At 50.5% G+C, this 19,409-nt stretch overlaps 5 protein-coding genes across 5 annotated transcripts, besides 7 other annotated features; all 5 read left to right on the top strand.

The window, feature by feature from the left end:
• Positions 1-336: 336 nt before the first annotated feature.
• On the top strand, positions 337-9,432 carry TraAM80_04106 (uncharacterized protein; the record flags this gene model as incomplete). Its single annotated transcript, XM_029381050.1, has 1 exon — positions 337-9,432. One exon carries the CDS (start codon positions 337-339, stop codon positions 9,430-9,432), a length of 9,096 nt encoding a protein of 3,031 aa, XP_029239076.1.
• Positions 9,433-9,722: 290 nt separating this feature from the next.
• Positions 9,723-9,745: a microsatellite.
• Positions 9,746-9,840: 95 nt separating this feature from the next.
• Positions 9,841-11,625, top strand: TraAM80_04107 (importin 7; the record flags this gene model as incomplete). The annotated part of the gene is made up of 1 exon (XM_029381051.1): positions 9,841-11,625. One exon carries the CDS (start codon positions 9,841-9,843, stop codon positions 11,623-11,625), a length of 1,785 nt encoding a protein of 594 aa, XP_029239077.1.
• A 22-nt stretch (positions 11,626-11,647) lies between these two features.
• TraAM80_04108 (importin 7) lies at positions 11,648-13,066 on the top strand (the record flags this gene model as incomplete). Its single annotated transcript, XM_029381052.1, has 1 exon — positions 11,648-13,066. One exon carries the CDS (start codon positions 11,648-11,650, stop codon positions 13,064-13,066), a length of 1,419 nt encoding a protein of 472 aa, XP_029239078.1.
• Positions 13,067-13,525: 459 nt separating this feature from the next.
• Positions 13,526-13,549: a microsatellite.
• Positions 13,550-13,710: 161 nt separating this feature from the next.
• Positions 13,711-14,832, top strand: TraAM80_04109 (uncharacterized protein; the record flags this gene model as incomplete). The annotated part of the gene is made up of 1 exon (XM_029381053.1): positions 13,711-14,832. The coding sequence occupies one exon, from the start codon at positions 13,711-13,713 to the stop codon at positions 14,830-14,832; it is 1,122 nt and encodes a 373-aa protein (XP_029239079.1).
• Positions 14,833-14,935: 103 nt separating this feature from the next.
• Positions 14,936-14,967: a microsatellite.
• A 146-nt stretch (positions 14,968-15,113) lies between these two features.
• Positions 15,114-15,205: a microsatellite.
• A 245-nt stretch (positions 15,206-15,450) lies between these two features.
• Positions 15,451-15,493: a microsatellite.
• Positions 15,494-15,634: 141 nt separating this feature from the next.
• Positions 15,635-15,656: a microsatellite.
• A 544-nt stretch (positions 15,657-16,200) lies between these two features.
• Positions 16,201-16,248: a microsatellite.
• A 541-nt stretch (positions 16,249-16,789) lies between these two features.
• TraAM80_04110 (uncharacterized protein) lies at positions 16,790-19,291 on the top strand (the record flags this gene model as incomplete). Its single annotated transcript, XM_029381054.1, has 1 exon — positions 16,790-19,291. One exon carries the CDS (start codon positions 16,790-16,792, stop codon positions 19,289-19,291), a length of 2,502 nt encoding a protein of 833 aa, XP_029239080.1.
• Positions 19,292-19,409: the final 118 nt, after the last annotated feature.

Consider the following 19,409-nt stretch of genomic DNA (forward strand, 5'->3'; position numbering starts at 1 on the left):
AAATAGGAACGAAATTCTGTTCGAGGGCATTGTTTTTATTGTTTTCTTTGGTCAGTGTGGCGCGAATGGTATTTATCTTTCCTTCCTTTTTCTCTCTACCCCGCCCCACCAAGTGGCTGTACCCTGCCTGTTGCCTTGCGTTCTCCCTCACTCTCACGCAGGAAAAGATATACGCCTTCTATACCATCAAAAAAATATATATATATATATTTCCGTGCGTGGGGTTTGGCAGGCACCCCGTCTTGGGTTGTGTGCATTTATTGCATTTGCAGTCTGCTTTCCAGCATCGCTCGGCACAACAACTTCATTGTGCCAGTGCTTGAACCCATGCGCGGCATGTTGACGGGTGCGGCAGATGCATTCACACAGTATGTAAGCAACTTCTCTGGGCGACAGGCCCGGCGCATACGCGTTGGGAAAAGTGTTACGGCGTCATTTCGCCAAATATCCGATGCCATTCGCAGCTCGCGCCCCTACGATCGCATTGAAGTGGAGAGCGGGAGGTACTTTGAGGCGTTGACAATTAGCCACTCCGTCGAGCTGTGTAGCGCAAATGACGGAGAGCCGCCTGTGATTGTTTCGCGGGGTCCATGCTTGAAAATCACTACTGATGACCCAGTTCTTGTGGAGAAATTGTGCATCCTGGCAAAAGGAACAAAAGCCTCCGATAGTCAAGGCATATTGATTGAACGCGGCAGTCCACTTATCCGGGACTGTGAAATTTCTTCTGTGCACGTTGTCCGTGACGCCACACCGCGGATCTTGCATTGTCACATCTGCAATTCAGACTATGGGTGCGGTTTGTCTATCACCGAAAGCAGCGGCGGCGTCTACGTGAGTAATGATATTAGCTACCACAACGAGCAATGTGTCTACATCAACACGCGGGCAAATCCCGAGCTACGCCAAAACTGCATCTCACTGAAGCAGGGGCAGAAGAATGTAGCGGTGGTTATTAGCGCTCGACTGTGTGGTGTGTGTGAACCTGTCTTCTGCGAGAATATCATTCGGGGTGGTGATGATAAGGCAAACCAGGAAGGTATGGACCCCACCTCGGTGCATTTTCCTCAGATGTTGTACGAGGACAACTCAGGTGGACGGGAGTCTCTTGTGAGTGTCATGAATGGGGCAACGCCTTTTATGACTGGAAATTTGCTTTGTAACGGTGTCACTGGGTTTTACTTTAAGGACTGTAATCTGCCAAAGGAGTGCTTTTGCAACAATCGTGTTATTGGATGCTCCGCCTGGGGGCTTGTCGTTGGGGAGGGGGCATCATTGGTTGCCGCTAAGAATGAGTTTCAGATGTGCGGTGGGGGCATCTATGTGTCTTCCACGGCTTCCTGTCACGTTACTGCTGAGAAGTCCCATTCTGTGGTGTTACAACAGTGTGAGTTGTACAAAAATGTTCACTACGGCATTATCGTTGATCACGTTGCCATTGGGATTAGCGGGTGCAGCATCGAGGAGAGTTCCGTAGGCATTACTCTGCTTGGAAACTGTGCAGCTAGTACCATTACAAAGAACACGTTAACTGGTAACCGCGTGGCCGCGTTCTCTGTGCTGCGTCGTGGTGCAGTCGTCATCGAAGATAATGTCGTACACGGGTGCAAAACTGGTATGTACGGGGTTTTTGCGCAAGAAGGCTCGAATGTGACGCTACGGTCGAATCTCATTGATGGGACCTTGACTAGTGTTTTCCTACGAAAGGGAAGTTGCATTGTGGCGGAGAAGAACGCCCTGCGGGAGTCCTCTGTACACCATGTGGTTCTCACGGGACGCAGCAAGGCGACTTTGCGTAACAACACTATTGAAGGCAGCTCCTGCGCCTCCGTGGTGGTGGCAAGCCATAGTGAGTGTACAGTGTTTGAGAATGTCATGTACTCTGGCCCAGTCGAAGGCGTATTGGTGGAGGATGGAGGAAGTGCTATTTTTGAAAATAACAGTATGAGTTCCTTTGGGGAAACGATGTATGTAAAAACGGGTGGCTCTTTGCAGGCGAGAGGAAATGATATTACACTTGGTCAATATGGGGTGGTTGTGGAGGGAGAGGGAAGCAGCGCTGTTGTTAGTAACAATTGCTTTCGTGAGATGAGTGCAATGGCGGTGAGCGCCACTGAGCATTCCACAGTCACAGTTAATGGAAACACCATGACGGACTTTACCGCGCTTAGCATTCAGATTGGCTCTGGTGCCACAGCTGTTATTGAGAAGAACAATTTCAAAAATGTTAACGCTGGCGTCATTCATGTGGATGGCATCGGGACGCAGTGCAAAGTGCTCTGCTGTTACATGGAGCGAGTTGTTTACGGGGTTCAGTTCACGCGGGGCTCCACCGGTGTTATTGATGAGAATGAAATACGCCTCTGTAAAGCTTTTGGGGTGGCATGCAACTCTAATGGAGCTGTCACTGTGCAAGGTAACACCATCGTAGCTGCCAAACGTGGAATTGAACTCGTCTCTGCTGGTGATATACGTGACAACGTTATTGAGGAGAGTGAGGTTGGGATATATGCCCACACCAGTGCCACGGCGCAGGTACGTGATCATTGTCTCATCAATTGCACTGTAGGGCTGTGTATTATGAATGATGTGCATGCCAACTTTACGGCCATTAAAATTTTCAAATCAAAACAGTTTGGTGTGGCAGTCAAGGGTCCAACTCCTGCTGTGACGGTAAGCCATGTTACCATTGAGGACGCTGGAGTGGCTGGCGTGCTTGTGCAAAACGGGGGGGAATGTCGCTTTGAGCAATGCATCATTAAGGGCAGTAAGGTTGATGGCATCCGGATGGAGCAAGCAGGTGCGGTGGTATTTGAGCACTGCAGCATCTCGGAACAGTGCCGGGGTGTGAATGCGGTCGGTGCATTGTCAAATATAGGGGCTACATGTGAGCCGAGGTTTATAAACTGCACCATTGATGGAAGTCTTTGCGAGGTGGGTGTGTCAAGTGTGAGGCAGGGCATCGTACGCCTTGAGTTGTGCAAAATCAGTGCCCGTGCTCCAGAACAGGGACGCGGTGTCGTGGTGCAGGAAGGCGGAGCGGTGTTGCTCTCGCGCTGCGACGTTTCCGGGTGTCCTTGTGTCGGTGTGACATCCTCCGCCAAGTCGCACTTAATGGTGGAGCACTCAACCGTCGATGACTGTGGCACTGGTGTCTGCTTCAGCTCTGAGAAGGACATGACATCTTCCCGGCAGAGTCGTACTACATTTAACGAATGCGGCAGCACCCATAACACAGCAAGCAATACTCTCACTATGAACGATGGCGCCGCATCGGCATTGCCTACGCTCTCTCAGGTAACCATCAAAAGATGCACGGAGGCCGGTATCTTGTTTGAAGCTTGTGGCTCTGGTGTCGTAAACTGCACGAGGGTCGTCGAATGCGCAAAGGGAATTATTTTGCAGCGTGGGAGCACCGTGACAATTGATTCGACCGTTGTGCGCGGCTCCGTGGAATGCGGTGTACTTCTGCTTGGTCGGCCTTCAAGCAACTCTGTGCTCACCTGCTTGACTATTACTGACTCGGGTGGCTGCGGCGTAAAGGTGGATAGTGCCGTTGATGTGGACGAAGCGGAGGCGAAGGAAGGGACAGAGCAGGAGGAACCAAAGAAGCTTCCGACCTTCCAAAATTTTGAGGTGCTACAAAATGCAAAGGGTGGAGCTGTGTTGGAGGCGTGTGTGCACTTTGAAGGGTGTACATTTGCCCACAATGTTGCAACAGGGGTGCTTTGCAGCGGAAACTCTCGTCCGCTGCTGTCAGCCTGCCACTTTACGCACAACGCGGAGACAAACCTAGAGGTGCACGCCGGTTCTATGCCTGAGTTGCAGGACTGCGTCGTAGAGCATGCCCCAGTTGGGGTGCGTGCGAGGTCTGCCGTGAAGATGACACGATGCATCGCGCAGCACCTCGGTACTGCTGTAGAATTTTTTATTGCTGGAACGCCTTCTGATGTTTCACAGTTTTTGGGGTGTGTCTTTGCAAACAATGAGACGGGAGTCTCCTGCGCCGGCGAGGTGTGTGACAAGATGCGGAGTGAAATCTTCCTCGAGGAATGTGTTTTCCACAATAGCACAGACGCTGGTGTTCAGGTCCACAAGGGTCCGAAGACGCTACTAAAGGCCTGCAGATTTGAAACATCTCGCGAAGGTGTGCGTGTCGCGGAGGAGGCTGTGGTGGCCGTTGAGGAGTGTGGCTTCAAGGAGAACGCGATGGCCATCACCTCCTTAGATGCGGCGTCTGTGAAAGTGAAGGCCTCCACCTTTGCCGCCCAGAAACAGTATGCGGTGAGCGTCACTGGTGACGGCGGGAAGGTTCACATCGCCGGCAACCATTTTAGTGGGAACGCTGCGCACAGTGTCTTTCTTTCTGCCCAGAAAACCGTCGTTTTGGTGCACGGCAACACGTTCGAAGTGGATATCTGCGGCATCTTTTTGCAAATAACCCCCCAGGTCTTTGTCTACAACAACTGTTTCCGCGCTTGTCAAACAGGTATCGTGTTTCACGGTGCAGGATTGTGCGGGAATGTTTTTGGAAACATCTTTGAAAAAAATAGGTGTGGCTGCTGTTGCGAGGAAAATGCCGCTGCATATTTGTGGCGGAATACGTTTAAGGAAAGCAGTGAGTATGGGATGTTTGTGACGACTGGGGCAACACCAATTGTTGTTGATAGTTCATTTTTACACCATACCAACTCCAGTAGTGTTGCTTTATGTGTTCGTGACGGTGGGTTAGGGCACTTCGCCTTTAATCGATACTCTGACAATGTGTGCGGGATGCAGCTGGAGAGCACAGGCGGGACTGCTACCATTAACAGTAGCACCTTCGAGGGGAATGATGTCGCCATACGAATAAAGGAAGGAACTGCGGTACATGTCGTCGCGTGTACGTTTGCATCTAGTGTTTCAAGTGACATTTTCGCTTCCGGTGCAATCGAGCACGACCAATGTGTCGTGGCTTACAATTCCTTTGCCTCTACACGCTCTGCCGGTGTTACGATTGAGAATTGTGCCGGAGTTACGGTGTATCGCTGTATCTTTTTTGGGATGGAAGGCACCGGCGTTGTTCAGGGCCGCTCTGGAAAGGGTCGTGTACTTGAATGTCTCTTCTACGGGCTAGGCTGCGGTGTTCGTGTGGCGGACCGTGGTGATGGTACGGTTGGCGACAGTCACTTTATCCGTTGCGCCACGGCAGTAGAGGTGTGCCGATTTGGTCATGGCAACTTTAATTTGTGCTCCTTCGTTGCTTGCCCAACGGGTTCAGCGGTGCTTGTGGCTGTCCACCACGCCTCCACCCCGAAGTTCCAACAGTGTAAATTTATTGGATGGTTGAAGATGCTGCAACCACTTCTGCGTTCTAGCGGTGGTGGTCTTGTGGAAAACTCTTTATTCCTCGCCGGTGAACTCGCCGTCATCTTGGATGGTGGCTGTGAAATGAAGCTGCAAAAGAACACCTTTCTACGGGGCGTACTTGGCGTGCGGTTCAACCCCCGCTCGCTGGGAAAGGTGGTAAAAAACACTTTTCACCGGCATCAGTTGGCCGCTGTGAACATTATGGACAACGCCGCGGGGGAATTGAAGGGGAATGTGTTTGCTCAGTCACCGGAAGGCGGTGGACTGCTGGTGGGGCTACACGACGTTGTTTTAGACGCGAACAAGTTTATTGACAAACTCCCGGTACGGGAAACAAAGGAAACCTCTGACGGTGTGAGCATGGAGTCCAATCTCATTGCCGCATTTGCTGAACACCTTGCGGCAGCACCGCAGTGGGTCAGACACGGTATGGGTGAGACCCCGCAAGCCTCTGCACTGCCGTCACCCATCTTGACGGTGATGAGAGCGCCGGAAACGAAACAAGGTACAGAAGAACCGAAGACTGAGACTGAGGAAGAAGATATGGCCAAAGAAGCAGCGGAGAAGAGTGTTACACAGAAAGCAGGGGGACGCACAAAAAAAAATGTAGGGCGCCCTAAATCAAAAACGAAATTGGCAGATGTTTTCATCTTTTATTTGAGTGATGCCACCGTTTCCGTGCCAGAAGGCGTTCAGGAGACACTTGCAAGGTGGGCGGAGATGCATGATGTCGTGTTAAACGTGGGGGAAATGGAACATCCAGTTATACCCGATGCACCGACGCAAACGTGTGATACTACGATCCTACGAGATGTTACGACGCACTTGTCTGCAGTCTCGGATGCGCGGCGTGCAAAGGAGCGAGGGGACGTTGCAGGAAATGAGTCGAATGACGTTAGAGGAGCTGTTGTGCGTAAGCTGAGCTTGGAGCACAGTGAATATCCACCTGTGGAAGAGGAGCAAGAAGCCACGCTGGTGGATTCCAAGATGACGAATGGAGTGACATCTTTGCTTCCTGTGAAGCAACTGCGGTCTGCAGAGGGTGCTTCCTGCCCTCGTCTTGCCTCTATGGCTGAAGCGCCGAAGGGCGTTCAGATGGTAAAACAGGTAAAGCGGAAGCGGCGCCGAACGTTTCCTCCACCATTGAATAGTTTTAAACCGAGATCGCAACCAGCTCGTCAGCCTACCTGTGGGCGTATAGTGACGCTTGCAGCGTGTCTTGACGAGTGCGCTGTGAAGGATTATCGCAAGCCTAAAAGAAAGGAGACTTGCGAGCAAATCTCTGTGGGCGCCTCTTTTGAGGGGAAGCTGGCAGTGTTGCAGGAGGAGGAACCGTATTCTCCTTCAGCCGAGAGTGGCAAGGGAGTGTGTAGTGAAACCGCCTGTACATCCTTAATTGAGGCTGGCAATGCGTCCAGGCGTTCAAATGGGAAGGGGACCGTGCTTTTTGGTGATGGGGGGGGTCTTTCACAGTTTAGTGCGCCGCATTCTCCAAAGAGCATGATACGAGTCACGCATGAACTAAGCCAGTCCAGCGTCCACCATGGAGTAGTGATCTACTCTGAGGAGCCTGCAGCCTCGCGCGATGACATTGGTTTTAAGGGGGGGGTGTTAGTGTCCAGCAAAAGTCACTCGCAAATTCTCTGGGATAGGGGAGGTATGTCAACCTCAAAGCTTTCAAGAAGCAGGAGCAGTGAGGAGTCCAAAACGGGTACTATGGGGGGTAAAAGGGGTCTTATGACAATCAGTTTCATCACGGAGGATGTGAATGATGCAGAAGATGCAAATGACAGCAGTTCTGGCGGCTCTCGCAGCCTTGTCACAGATGAGCGCGCTCATCGCAAGTGGAAGAACGCCAATACAGTGTTGGGTGCTCAACAAGCAAGCGGCGATGAAGTCGAGCAACCAAGCAGTCTGTTGGATGCACGGAATGAAGGCTCTTACCACACACAACAGCGCCGCAAAGATCGCGAGGAAGCGGTCTCCGATGAAGAGGAAGGGCGGGGTACAAGAAAATGGAAGAGGCTCACAAAGCAGAGCTTCAGGAAAGGCACAACAACGATGCAGAAGCGAGAGGCAACGCCAACGACCTCAGAGAGCATGACGGGAACCGTAAATTCCACATTAGCAAGGATGTCTCAGAGCGATGTACTACCACGCGGAAGCGCCCGCGTGCGTACGGGGGCGCGGCGTCCGAGGGGTCAGTCCGATGCTGCACATACTTCACAAGTGTCTACGGTTCACCTTGAAGGCACTTGCTTGGCGGAAGCTGCTGAATCAGTGGGGAAATCGACGCCCAAGGCAACACCGTCGCCGACGCCCCTGCACAGTAAACGAGGCGTTGGTAAGGTTGGAGTTTTGCAGTCCGAAGTTTACGTACCTGACGGTGCAATTGCGCCTCCTAAACAGCTGAAGGCGGCTGCATCTTCCATGCAAGCCAAGAAGGGAATGAAGAAAGTGAGGTTGGATTTAAGACAAGGAGGTAAAATGACGAAATCTTCCTCAACTCAAGCTCGCACGGCGATGTCGCCCCTTGGCAATGACAATTGGGGGGTCGCAGACGCCGAAAGTAGGCTTGAATCAAAGGAGGTCTCTGCTCCTACAACCAGCATGGATAAATTCCAAGGCAACGAGTCTATAGCAGGCTTTTTGCACAACACCGTTAAAAAAGAGGCAACGTCTAGTGACGATATTGAGAGCATGGCGTTTAGTTCATTATTGCAACGACCTGAAACGGTCAAGATGCCCCGCTTAAAAACCGATGGTGAATCACAGGCATCAGAGCAGGGAGGTGGGATGAAGAACAGGCAGGTTGAAATTGAAGGGTATGAAAATGCGCGTTTTCCCAAGGTAGCGATGCCATCGTTGCAGGGCTCTCTCCCAAGTCATAGTAGTGCAACTTCTAACAGGAACACTGATGACCATGGTAATACAATTTATGGTCAACGTTCTGGGAGCTTGAGTAATGAAGTAAGTAACGCTTTGGAAAAGTCTGCTTATCCCGCTCTTTCCGAGAAGGGTCGTGCATTGCTTGGGCTTCTCGGGAACACTGTACTACAAGACGACGCGGTGTTGCAAGAGCATGTGCGTGTTGCGAGTGCTGGACCATGTCGAAGAAGAGCGTTGAGTTGCGGAGGGGCTGATGTGACGGCACCTTCACCCGGCGCCAAAAAACTCAAACCATGGAAGAAGAGGACGATCGAAGAAGGAAAGGAAGAGGAATTAAAAGATGAAGAGGAAAAAGAGGTGGAAGAAACAGAAGAAGAGGAAGAAGAAACGGAGGACATTATTGCCCTCCTTCGTTGGCTTGTTGAGCTCCGCGGGAAGAGGCTTCTCACCGAGGAACGCTTTAGTAGAGCTATCGAGTGCATTCAGGTGAATACCCGAGTTCCATTCTTTCTTTGTGAGGGAAGCGGGGCAGGAGGGGCCCCAACGCTGATGGTTCATTTGCCACAAACCCCTGATGAGGCTGTCACCGTCCCCTTGCTTGGGATCCCAATGGACATGGGGGAAAGGACACAATGCGTCAAGGAGGGAAACAACCGCGGCTTCCACTCCCAAAGAGCAAAGTTAGGCGTTGTGAGGGGTGTTGCCGAAACGGGCGTAGAGTACAAGTGGGAGAACTTGCCGTGGCTGGATAAGGTAGCCACTGGTGAAGCAGGGAAAGCAGATGCGAGGCGAAGTATCCCGACAGCCGCTCGAATCCTTCACAAGAGCATGCCACTGCCCCCCTTTGTACCGGCCAAAAATCCACTTAGTCACTTTCATGATGGCAACGAGGCATTGCTGTCCGTGGGAACTGCAATTAAATATGTAGTGCCTTCGCATTCACCTCATGGAGGGCTTGGCGCACTCAGCTTGTCAGGGAATAGACTCCCACGGGGTGTGGTTGATTCAGTTACGGGGTCACTGCACAGGGGTAACGGGGAACTGGCATTCTCCCTTCGTGAGTCCGTCCGAAAGGCTCGTAATGAGCTTATGAGCGACTTCAACCCCGCAATGCCGAAAGAGACTTCACCCTACAATAAAACGCCGAGGGTAGCTGCATTCATAGCTGCTGGCATTACAAATTTCATGGCGTAAGTTTGTAACGAGTGTCATGCTGAACCTGTCTTGTGGTGTGCCCCTTTGTCTTTTTTTTTGTTTTTGTTATTGGTGTAAATAGGAAGAAGAATGTAAAATATTTTCTACTCGTTAAATTCTCATTGCATTTGTCATGAGACTTGGACGGAAAGTACTGTAAAATAAAAATAACAATGAAAGAGTACAGTATTTTTGTTTTGTTTGCAAACTTGTTACTACCACTTTCTGCAAGGCGAGACAAAAGAAAAAAAAAAAAATAGTTTTTGCGATGTGTTGCTTGTCTTTAACACTGTCTGTGTGTGTGTGTGTGTGTTTTTTTTTTTACCTTTGCGGCGTCTGTATGAGGAAGTTTGTGGTTGTGGCTACTGCTGCTTTCTTTAGGTGGTGTAGGGAAGTTGGACAACAACTATGGATATCCTGCAGCTGCTCTCAGTCGCGTACGGTGGGAGCAAAGAGGAGCGAACGGCGGCGACGACGCAGTTGGAGAACGCAATAAACTCTGTAGATGGTCCTCGGCATCTTGTGGCACTTTTGCGGGCTGGAACTGATCCGGCGTTGAAGGCGGAGCAAAGCCTTTCAGCGCTTATTTACGCCAAGAATTGCATTATGGAGACCTTAGATGATAAGCAGATCGCTGCTGCCCCTGGTGTGTTGGACGAGGTAAAGTCCCTCCTTTACGAAGGCGCCTTTCGTGTGCCGTTGACGCATCAGAAGATCATCCACACGTGTGTGGCCAGCATCGTCAGCTCCTTTCAGTGGAATTATCTTCCGCAGCTTATGCCGGAGATTACACGAGAGAGAGCTGGCGTTTCCGTTGAACACGCTGTGGCCGCATTGGGAATGTTGTATGCATTCGTCAAGAGGTTTAAAACTCCAGGATTGGAACCATTGCCTATGAAGCTTACGGTTTGTAGTTGTCTTCTCTCAGCCCTTCCCTCGTTTTTCTCGTACGGGGAGCCGCAGATTGATCACATTGTGCTGAAAGTTATGAACTGCATTGTGGAAACGGCGCTGCAAGCGAATAAAGTACAAGCTCTTCCCCCAGAGGCGTTGGATGCATGGTTCCACGGGATGGTCCAGTATCCGGAACTTCACTTTGCCTCAGCTTCTGAGGCAGCAGCGAATGGATTGCAAAAAACGTACGAAACCTACGTGGGCTGCCTCAAACAAATTGCCATGACGTCTTTTTCTGTGCTGAACGACGCAACAAAGAAGAAAAGTCCCGCGCCTGTGGCAAGGCGTTTTCTTACGACGCATGCTTCAGCCTTCTTTGGGGTGTGGCAGAGGTGGTTGAAGTACGCCTCGACCTCTAGAGCGCGTGGTGTACACCAAAAGGCTGACATGTTTGCTATTCGCTACATTAAACTTTGCGCACTTGACAAGACGCTTTATCAGCAGTGCCTACTTCCGCAGCTGATGCATGTGGTTGAGTCCATGTTGTTCCCATATTTGTGCTTTAGCGAGGAGGATGAGCCGGCGTTTGCCGACGACAGCGATCTCTCGGAATTTGCACAGTACATGATGGAGGAGGGATTCGACCAAAGCGAGGTTTCGCAGCGGCAGGCGGCATCCAACGCGATTGTGGCAATTGTTAAGGGTAACAAGGAGTTCCACGAGGATTGCTTGCAGAAAATTATTGACTTCCTCATCGCAGGTCTCTCGCGCGGAGACAATGATGAGACGTTTCCGCAAACGTTTGGCTTTTTGCATCTCCTATCCGTGCTGAGACGCCACTTACGATGCGTTTCTGAGATTTGGGAAACGCAAATAGTGCAGGTGCTTGTTGCGTTTGTGACCCCGCGCGTTCTACCCACTGTTCCATATATCCCGCTGCGCTGCAAGGCCCTTGTTGTATGCCAACGGTACTCCAAGGCTCCCATCCCTGCTGAGGAGGACTTTGCTGCCTTCACACGAATTGTCTCCTCCCTTGTGCAGGATTGTGATTCTCGGATTCGGCTGGGCGCCATTGATGCTCTCTGTACCTTCCTGGAAATGAAACGGGCACTTCCGTATATTCGGCCTATTCTTGTGCCGTTGGTGGAGGAGTGCATTTGTTTTCTTAACCGCGTGCAAACGTCCTTTGTGCCAACCGCCCTGCTTTACTTGGTGGAGCATTTTTGCGCCCGAACTCACCTCTGTCCTTGGGAAGATTGGAAAGACGCTTGTGCAACACTTTTTGGCAACAACATTTGATCTGGCGCAGCAGGAGACTGCGATGGATGCTGAGCATTTGTCACAGTACTGGCACACAGACCTGAGTGCCTGTGCTTTGTTGAACGCACTGGACACCATTGTACAGGCTTCGCGCCACCATATGGAGGTATTCTGTAGTCTGAGGCCTGACCTGCTGTTTTTGACGAAGAACGTTTTGGAGCATCCTGACAATTTTGAGTTTATGGAAAAGACGCTAGCGATTTTATTGAATGTTGTTAATTTCTCTAAACCTATCCCGCAGGAGTGCTGGGATATGCTTCCCTTACTGTTTCAAGCCGTTGATTCTGGAATTGGCGTGGATTTTTTTGTTGCCATTGAGGAGGTGCTTGATAGTTTCATCTCGAACGGGACGGTTGAGTTTCTTCAGAACGCCCAGCTCATGGAGGCAACCTACCAGGTGTGCGAGAAGATGTTGTTTCACTGTGTTGCTGGCGTTGACGATCAGATTGCCGTGCCGCAGTTGATTGAGGCGATGTTGCATCAGGCGAAACACTTAGAGGCTGCACCGAGCTTGTTTGACGCGCACCTCCCCCGCTTTGTCTCGTTGCTGTTTCGGGCTCTCGTGGACGACTCCATTCGCCAAGGCGAGGTACGGCTGCAGATTTGGATCATTGCGGCACTGATGGATGCATTTTACTACAACGCCGCAGCAACGCTGCATATCATGGTCAGCCACAACGCTTACCCGCATTTTTTTGACGCATTCTTTCACTTCTTTCGTGCTGCTGTCAATTCCTCCAAGGTTGAGAAGGAGAGGAAAAAACGGAAGCACGACGCGGCGAGCGAGGTCGTCGAGAATCTCTCTATTCTCACCCGCAAAGTCATTGTTTTGGGGTTGACTGCCCTCTTGGAGCACATTGTCACCGACGGCGGGAGCAGCAGCAGCGGTATAGGCCTTGCCGCGTTTGATGCCTACCTTTCACCGACGCTGGCGCTGATTCAGCACTGCATCTTTGCCAACGATGTTCTTTTGGCGTCGCGCTGTCGCATTACGGCGGGAAACTTGGATAAGATTCGTCGGGGCGTCGAGGTTGAGGACGTATGTGACGTAGACCTCGAGGATGAGGATGTGCTCGGTGTTGACGACGGCAGTGATGTGGAGACCGACGATGACGATGACGATGACAACGACGATGAATTGGAAGATGATGAAATCGGTCACCTTCAGGACGAGGGTGATGACTACGAAAGCCCCATCGATGATGTGTGCGAAGTGACACTCTTTTTGCAGTGGGTTGAAAAGGTGACGTGCCTCGGTGATGGCATGCAGCGGCACCTGCGTACTGCTCTCTCCAAGTCGTTGCAGGAGTTCCGTGACGCCGAAACCACAGCGTTGCGCTACCGGCAACTAGTGCAGGAGTTGGATCGTGCGATGGATGCGGATTACGCAGCTCGCTCCGCCGTTGCAGCAAATTCTTAAGGAAGTGCGAGGCCAAATTTCCGGAGAGACCAGCAGCTGGAAAGCCGTTAAGTGAGGACAGGATACTACTGAAGCGCAAAGAAAGGAGGTGAGTAAGTGAGAGCATGAAGGTAAGCGAGTGAACTGTTGGGTAAAAAAGCAGAAGTTGGGGTCAGCTCTGCTATTCTATGCTATAAAAATGAACTTCTGCGTTTAATTAACTGAAATAGACTGCAGCCCCTATTATTTGGGGGGGGGGACTTGGTTGAGATGAGCATGCGGTAAGCATGTGTATCCGTGCTCTTCTTGCGCATGGTTTCCTGACTGAGGTAACTGCTGCTGATCCACACGAACGTGCGTCCTTCTTGTTGTAGTTTTTTCACAGTTCAACAGGGGAACAAGTAGTTGCGGAAAACACACACACACGTCAAGGGACGTGGAGTTGTTCCATAATATATATCTTGCTGAGTTTTTTTGTGCCTCTCTCTCTCTCTCTCTCTCTCTGTACGTGTTATTTGTTTTCAGCTCTCCATCTTCCTGGAAGGCGTGATTCTCAGCTGCGGCACGAGACAGCCAACAGAAAAGGAGTGGTCGCATAAGTAGGAAAGGAGGTGGGGCTAGAGCGTAGCGGCGGTGTACAAAAGAGAGAGGGGACGGGATAGTCGATGGGGAGTGTCGTCTCACGGTGCAGGGATAGTTCGCCGCCAACGCGAGTGACATCCGCGTGCCGTACAGTGCGCCTCGCCAATGTAGCACGGACGCTGCGATATTCGCCAAAATATGCTAATACCATGTTGGGTGGGGAAACTGCTTCAGCTAAGCTCGGTGCTGCTGCAGAAAAGGGTGGCAGTAGGGAGGAACCACCCTTGCCGTCTTCAGCCGATATGACGAAGCGAAATACGAGTGAAAAGACAGTAGCACCGCCCCCAGTGCCAGTCTCTAGTTGCCTGGTGCCGTCCAAGCATATACCAAACCCGAAAAAGGTGTCGGGATGGGTGCCCTCGCCACCCTCAAATGAGAAGGAAGATGCAACGAAGAATGGCCAAGTCTCACATTCCCAGCAGACTGCGCTCAGTGAAAATGTCGGCTCCCCTGCAGGGCCCAATATGACAGACAAGTGCATTACTGCCAATTCAACCGAGTGTAAATCACCGAAGCAGGATATCAGTGGAAAAAGCAGCTCTATGGCGCCAACATTGTCTGACACGGCCGTAGCGCACAGGGATTATAAGAACTCTCTCGAGTGTGCGGAGGAAAGTCCGAGCTCGAATGCGTCGCCCCAACCCAAGAAGGGGGCATCTCAGACGCAAGTGGTTAATCTGTTAGATGCGCATCAGTCAGACGGTCGGGTTCCACAGGACTTTATGGAGTATATTGTCCAACACGCCATGCATTTGAGAAATGCTCATGTAGTTTGGTTTAATGTAGACAACAACAGAAAGATGCTCACACGACGTGAGCATCGCGCAGTGGTATGGAATCCACTTGAGGAAATTGCAGTTACCGAAGCGGAGGAGAAGCCGCTCAAGGAGGCGGCTGAGGAAGTTCCGGTGGCCCCCTTTGTAGAGAAAAAACGACAGCCGTCACCAGCACCACAAAAACAAAAACGGCCACAGTCACAACCACAGCCACAGCCACAGTCACAGCAGAAAGCCATCGAGAATCCCCCACGACCTCGCACTAGGCCCATTCTTCCCGAAGATGTTCCACATCGCATGCAGTTAGCAAAGAAGGCTCTTGAAGATAACGCCTTTTTCATTTATTCACGTAAACCGAGGCTATACTAAATGATCAAAATGAACTATATGTTCACGTATGTGTGGACGTATGTATAAATACATCCATACAAAGCTTCTACAAGCAAAAACCGAACGGCAAAATAATTATTATTATAATATATATATATATATATATATATATATTGGTAAAATCGTCAAATCTTTGAAGACAAAACAAAAGGAAGCAGGGCAGTTGAAGTGCTATGCGTGTTGGTGTTGTTGCTAGAGCGTGGCGGTGAGAAGTACTGCCGTGGAATTTTTTTATTTGTCTGCATTGGCACAAATTTCACTGTCTTCGTTTTTTGTGTATATTTGCCTTGTTGTTGTTGGCTTTCTTTGTCTCTATCTCTCTCTCTGTGTGTGTGTGTGTGTTTCTCTTTCTTAAGGTGAAGCGAGGGAGTTCCATATAACTCTTCTTCAAAAGCAAAAGGTGATTTTGTTTTTTTTTTTCCCTTTCCCCTCTCTTTTGGCACGCCCCTCACATGCAGCTATTTTCCTCACTTTTCTTTTTTCTCTTTGTTTTGGCTCCTCTGCCATCTCGACCACCTTTTCCAATTGATTTGCGTTGTGTGGTTTGTCTTTGATTTACTCTTCCCTTTTATATTAGTCAATAAAACCACGTTACACACATATACGTACAGCATGTACATGTATATATAGACATACATATGTAGACATGGGTGAAGAGAAATATGCATCCTCATAAAGGCGAGAAGGATACTATGGGGGGCGTGGGTGAGAGACTGGAGACTCCTCATGCAGAAAATGATGAAGTCTATAGAGGTCGGTGAAGCAACGATAAGGGAAGACAATATATATATATATATATATATTGAGAGAGAGGGAATGCAGAAAAAGAGTAAATCTGTTGAGCTTATTGTGGGGTGACGTTTGCCAATACAAAACAGTAATGCGTCCAACGGAGGGGGGGGGGGGGAATGTGGGGATGTGTAAGCAAGGACAAAAAAAAAAAAAGAGTGTGTCTGAGACAGATTGAAACAACATACGCAAAACGTCGATCATAACAATGATGAAGAGGAAACTTCAACTTAATAGGAAGGGGGGGGGGGAAAAAAACGGAAATCATATTGGATCTATGCGAACGGCGCAAAGGGGAATAATGTATGTATGAATACTGTGCAATTATTTTCCTTTTTTCTCTGCTTGTCTTTCAGTCAAACCCCTTTTTTTCTTGTTGTTCGAATTCTCTTAACCAGTACGTTTGACTCAAATTTAATTCAGTGAGAAGAGGCTCTTTGCATGCTATTTGCGTGTATGTGTACATGCATGCCTCTCACAGGGGCATGCAGACGGCGCTGTGAAACAGAGTATGTGCAGTATCAGGAACGCTTTAGTATGGCATATGCCGTATTATTGTTGTTTTTTTTCCTTTTATTTCCTTTTTTTCATTTTGCTTTGCTTTGCAGCAAGGCACATGCACCACTCTGTCTGCCTGTGTGTTTGTCGTCCCGCTGTGAGGCTGCAGCGGGTTTTCTCTGCCGTATTTTCTTATGCCCCCAGGGAGTAGCAAAATTCAAGTGAAATGTCTCTTCGTTCCTTCTCGTTTATTGGTCTTTTTTTAGTTGTTTCTGGGGGGATTCTGCAACACGAACAGGTGTACGTTGTGCCGTGTTTATGTAAGTGTGGTTTTTGTTGTTGTTGTCTTCTCAATTTTGGGGTGTGCCTGTGGTTGCCTCCCCCGTCTCTCTGCTCGCTGGGTCGCCACCACAAAGACTGCACTTGACCTGTTTCCCAGCTGTGCAACGCGTGTTTTTCTCTTCTCTTCGTTTTTCATGGAGGGAGGAAGAGGGAATATAACAGCCATCGCGGCGGCGGACGCGTACACACGAGCGCCGAGAGACAGACACGTTTGGGGAGCGGGGAGTTGAAGGAGAAGTGTAAACAGAGCAGCCCTTATTATTATTGTTGCTTCCACTGCCCCGCACTCAGAGCGAGTGTGTGTGTGATGTTTTCTTTTGAGTTTGACGACAACCCCTTCGCCGAAGAGATTGAAGTCGAGTCACAGGCGTGTGATGGCTATGTAGGCGGTGCCGGTGTAAAGAAGCGCGAGCGTGACGTGGAAGACCTTGCGGAGGGTGAACCGAGGCGGAAGATGGCTCGCCGCGACGATGCTGCCGGCGAGGACAAGGAGGCTGAGGTGGAGTTTGCCGCACCCTACATTGGATACTCGCTAGAGGACGAGGAGGGAGGCGAAGAGAACGGCGACACAGACGAGACTTATCTCTCATTCCTCTGTCGCGTAGCGGAGATGGAGGCGGCACTGCGACAGTCCGCACGCGTGCACCATTTTAGGATGACGCTCGCGGAACACGAAAAGGAGGCCCTTCGCATAAGTATTGCCTCCCTGCGAAGCTCATTGATGGGAACTCGGGAGAAACGTCAAAAGGCCTCTCAGAGCACCACGGAGGCTGGAAGCGCCGAAAAAGATGCAGAGTCGCGGGATCAGGAAGGCTCTTTGGATCTTGCCGCTTTACTAAACGTTTGTGTCGGTGCCTCAAAGCTCAAGCGGCTCAACACACACTTTCATTTACTGCAGAGCTTGGAAAAATTTAGAGAACACGCGACCAAAGAAGATCGTGCCACGTCTGTGGAATCGGAGAGTTGGATGCCCACAGCTTCAGACGTTGAGGTCGAAGCGCCGTCATCTCAACTCTGCAATACAGAGATGAAACAATTTGATGATATACGGCGTGCCCTAGAAAAGGTGCAGGACCGATTTGACGGCCCCATAGCGCCCGTGGTGATAGCGCTGCAAAATGAAATTCAACGCCTGTGCTCAAAGAGTGACGCGCTAAGCGAAGTGAAAGGTTTCATTCTGTCACAGAGAAGAGCAGCAATGGCGCGGTGGAACAAGCATGTTTTGTGGGCAACCGAGCGCGCACTTCTCGTCGCTGATGAACAGATGCGGAGTCATTTATCCGCGTTGTCTCCCTCACTGTCAGGGCAGCAGCTTATTCGTCAGCACCAACAGCTACAAAAGCGACTTCACCGTGCAGAAGTGGCCCTTGCGACGTTGCTAGCTGCTGCCACAGGTACACAGTTGAAATCAGTAATGCCTGCCACTCTACAAGCCACGCTTCGTCGCCAGCAGGAGTTGGAAAATCTACGGCATCGGTTGAGCCGTGAAATTTTGTACCTGCGGAAATTGCTGAGGGAGAAGTTGGGTAAAACGTCTCTGCTTGTGTGTGATCTGGGCAGCGCCTCACATGAAACAGCGACTGCGGAGGAAGGAAAAACGATCCTGCTGCGGCACTGCTGTGCAGCCATTGCCCAACGCTTAGCCGAGGTGACCCAACAAATCATCTCGGAAGTAGTAAAGGGCTCTACGGCATGTGCAGTTTCTGCAGAACAGGACGAACGTCAAATGTTGTATGAGGCAAAGACGGGAACGCTGCATACCTCGATTGTGGCGTTTCTTGCAGAGAACGCTCGGCTGGAACAGGAGATTAAAGATGCGGCGTTAATCAAACTTATGGTGTCCCCTGGAAGTGCAGCCGTTATGCTTCTTGTAGAACGACTTCAGACCCTGCTGCATTGCAAACTATCTGTGGAACAGGAGCAGCGGCAGGAGGAGGATACCGACAGAAATGAGAAGAAGCGTGACAATAAAGGGCAGGAGGAAAGCGTGGATGAGCAAGGGCTTCTTGTTGACATTTTCATGGAGAGCACCGCAGGCCTTCTAAAGGTACTGAATGAGCATTTGTCGAGTGTCAGCACTCTTTTCAAGGGTGAACAGCGTGTTTTTAGGGAAGCGGCGTTTTTGTTGCGAATGACTGTTGCAGCAGATCGTCTCCTGCTTGGAAAGGTGGGTGTGCCCCTTTCTGCCAGCTTCACCGATGACCCTGCCAAAGAAATGGACGAGGCTCATGTCCGTTTCAAACCACTGCAGAATGGTCTGCAGCAGTTGCCTTCACTAGAAACTATTCGTGAGGAGTTTCAGTCCCATTCAAGGCGGCATGCTGCGTATCTCTTGGCCCAGTATGGCGAGGCTGAGAAGACCCGGAAGGAGTTACAGGAAGACGTGGAGTGGTGCAGGAAGCAGTGTACAAAAAATGCCGCAACGGTTATTGGTGGAGCCCAGAAGGAGCTGCAGAGCCTGAAAACCTCCTTATCAGCGGCTGTGGCCCGTGAGAAGGAAGTTGTATCACTTGAAGCTGAGCTGGTGAAGAGCCGTGAGCAATTAGTTCAGCTACGCCATGAGAGGTTGGTTCTCGAAAAGGAACTCTTCATGGCGGAGGAGCAGTGGCGACTAGCCCAGGAGGCGGAAGCGAAGGAAAATGAAGGAGAGACGGAGGCGAAGACTCATTCGGCGTTGCCGCCACTCGAAGTTGCGGAGACTGACAACAGCATCAACGTCAATGAGGTTGTTAACGATGAAGAGAATGAGGCGGGTAATTTTATGTGCAGCTCGGAGTGTCGCGCAGAAGAGACCGAGAAGAATGTGTAACACTGAGGCACTGATGCAGAAACAGCAACGAGCGAGAAAGAGAAATGGAGTTCTACTTTGGCTGTTGTTCTTTGTTTTTACTTTTCAGTGGGTGGATGCGTGCACGTCCCTTTCTGAT

This window comes from Trypanosoma rangeli (genome assembly GCF_003719475.1).
Source record: "Trypanosoma rangeli strain AM80 chromosome Unknown Tra_15.4_contig_00115, whole genome shotgun sequence".
NCBI lineage: Eukaryota > Euglenozoa > Kinetoplastea > Trypanosomatida > Trypanosomatidae > Trypanosoma > Trypanosoma rangeli.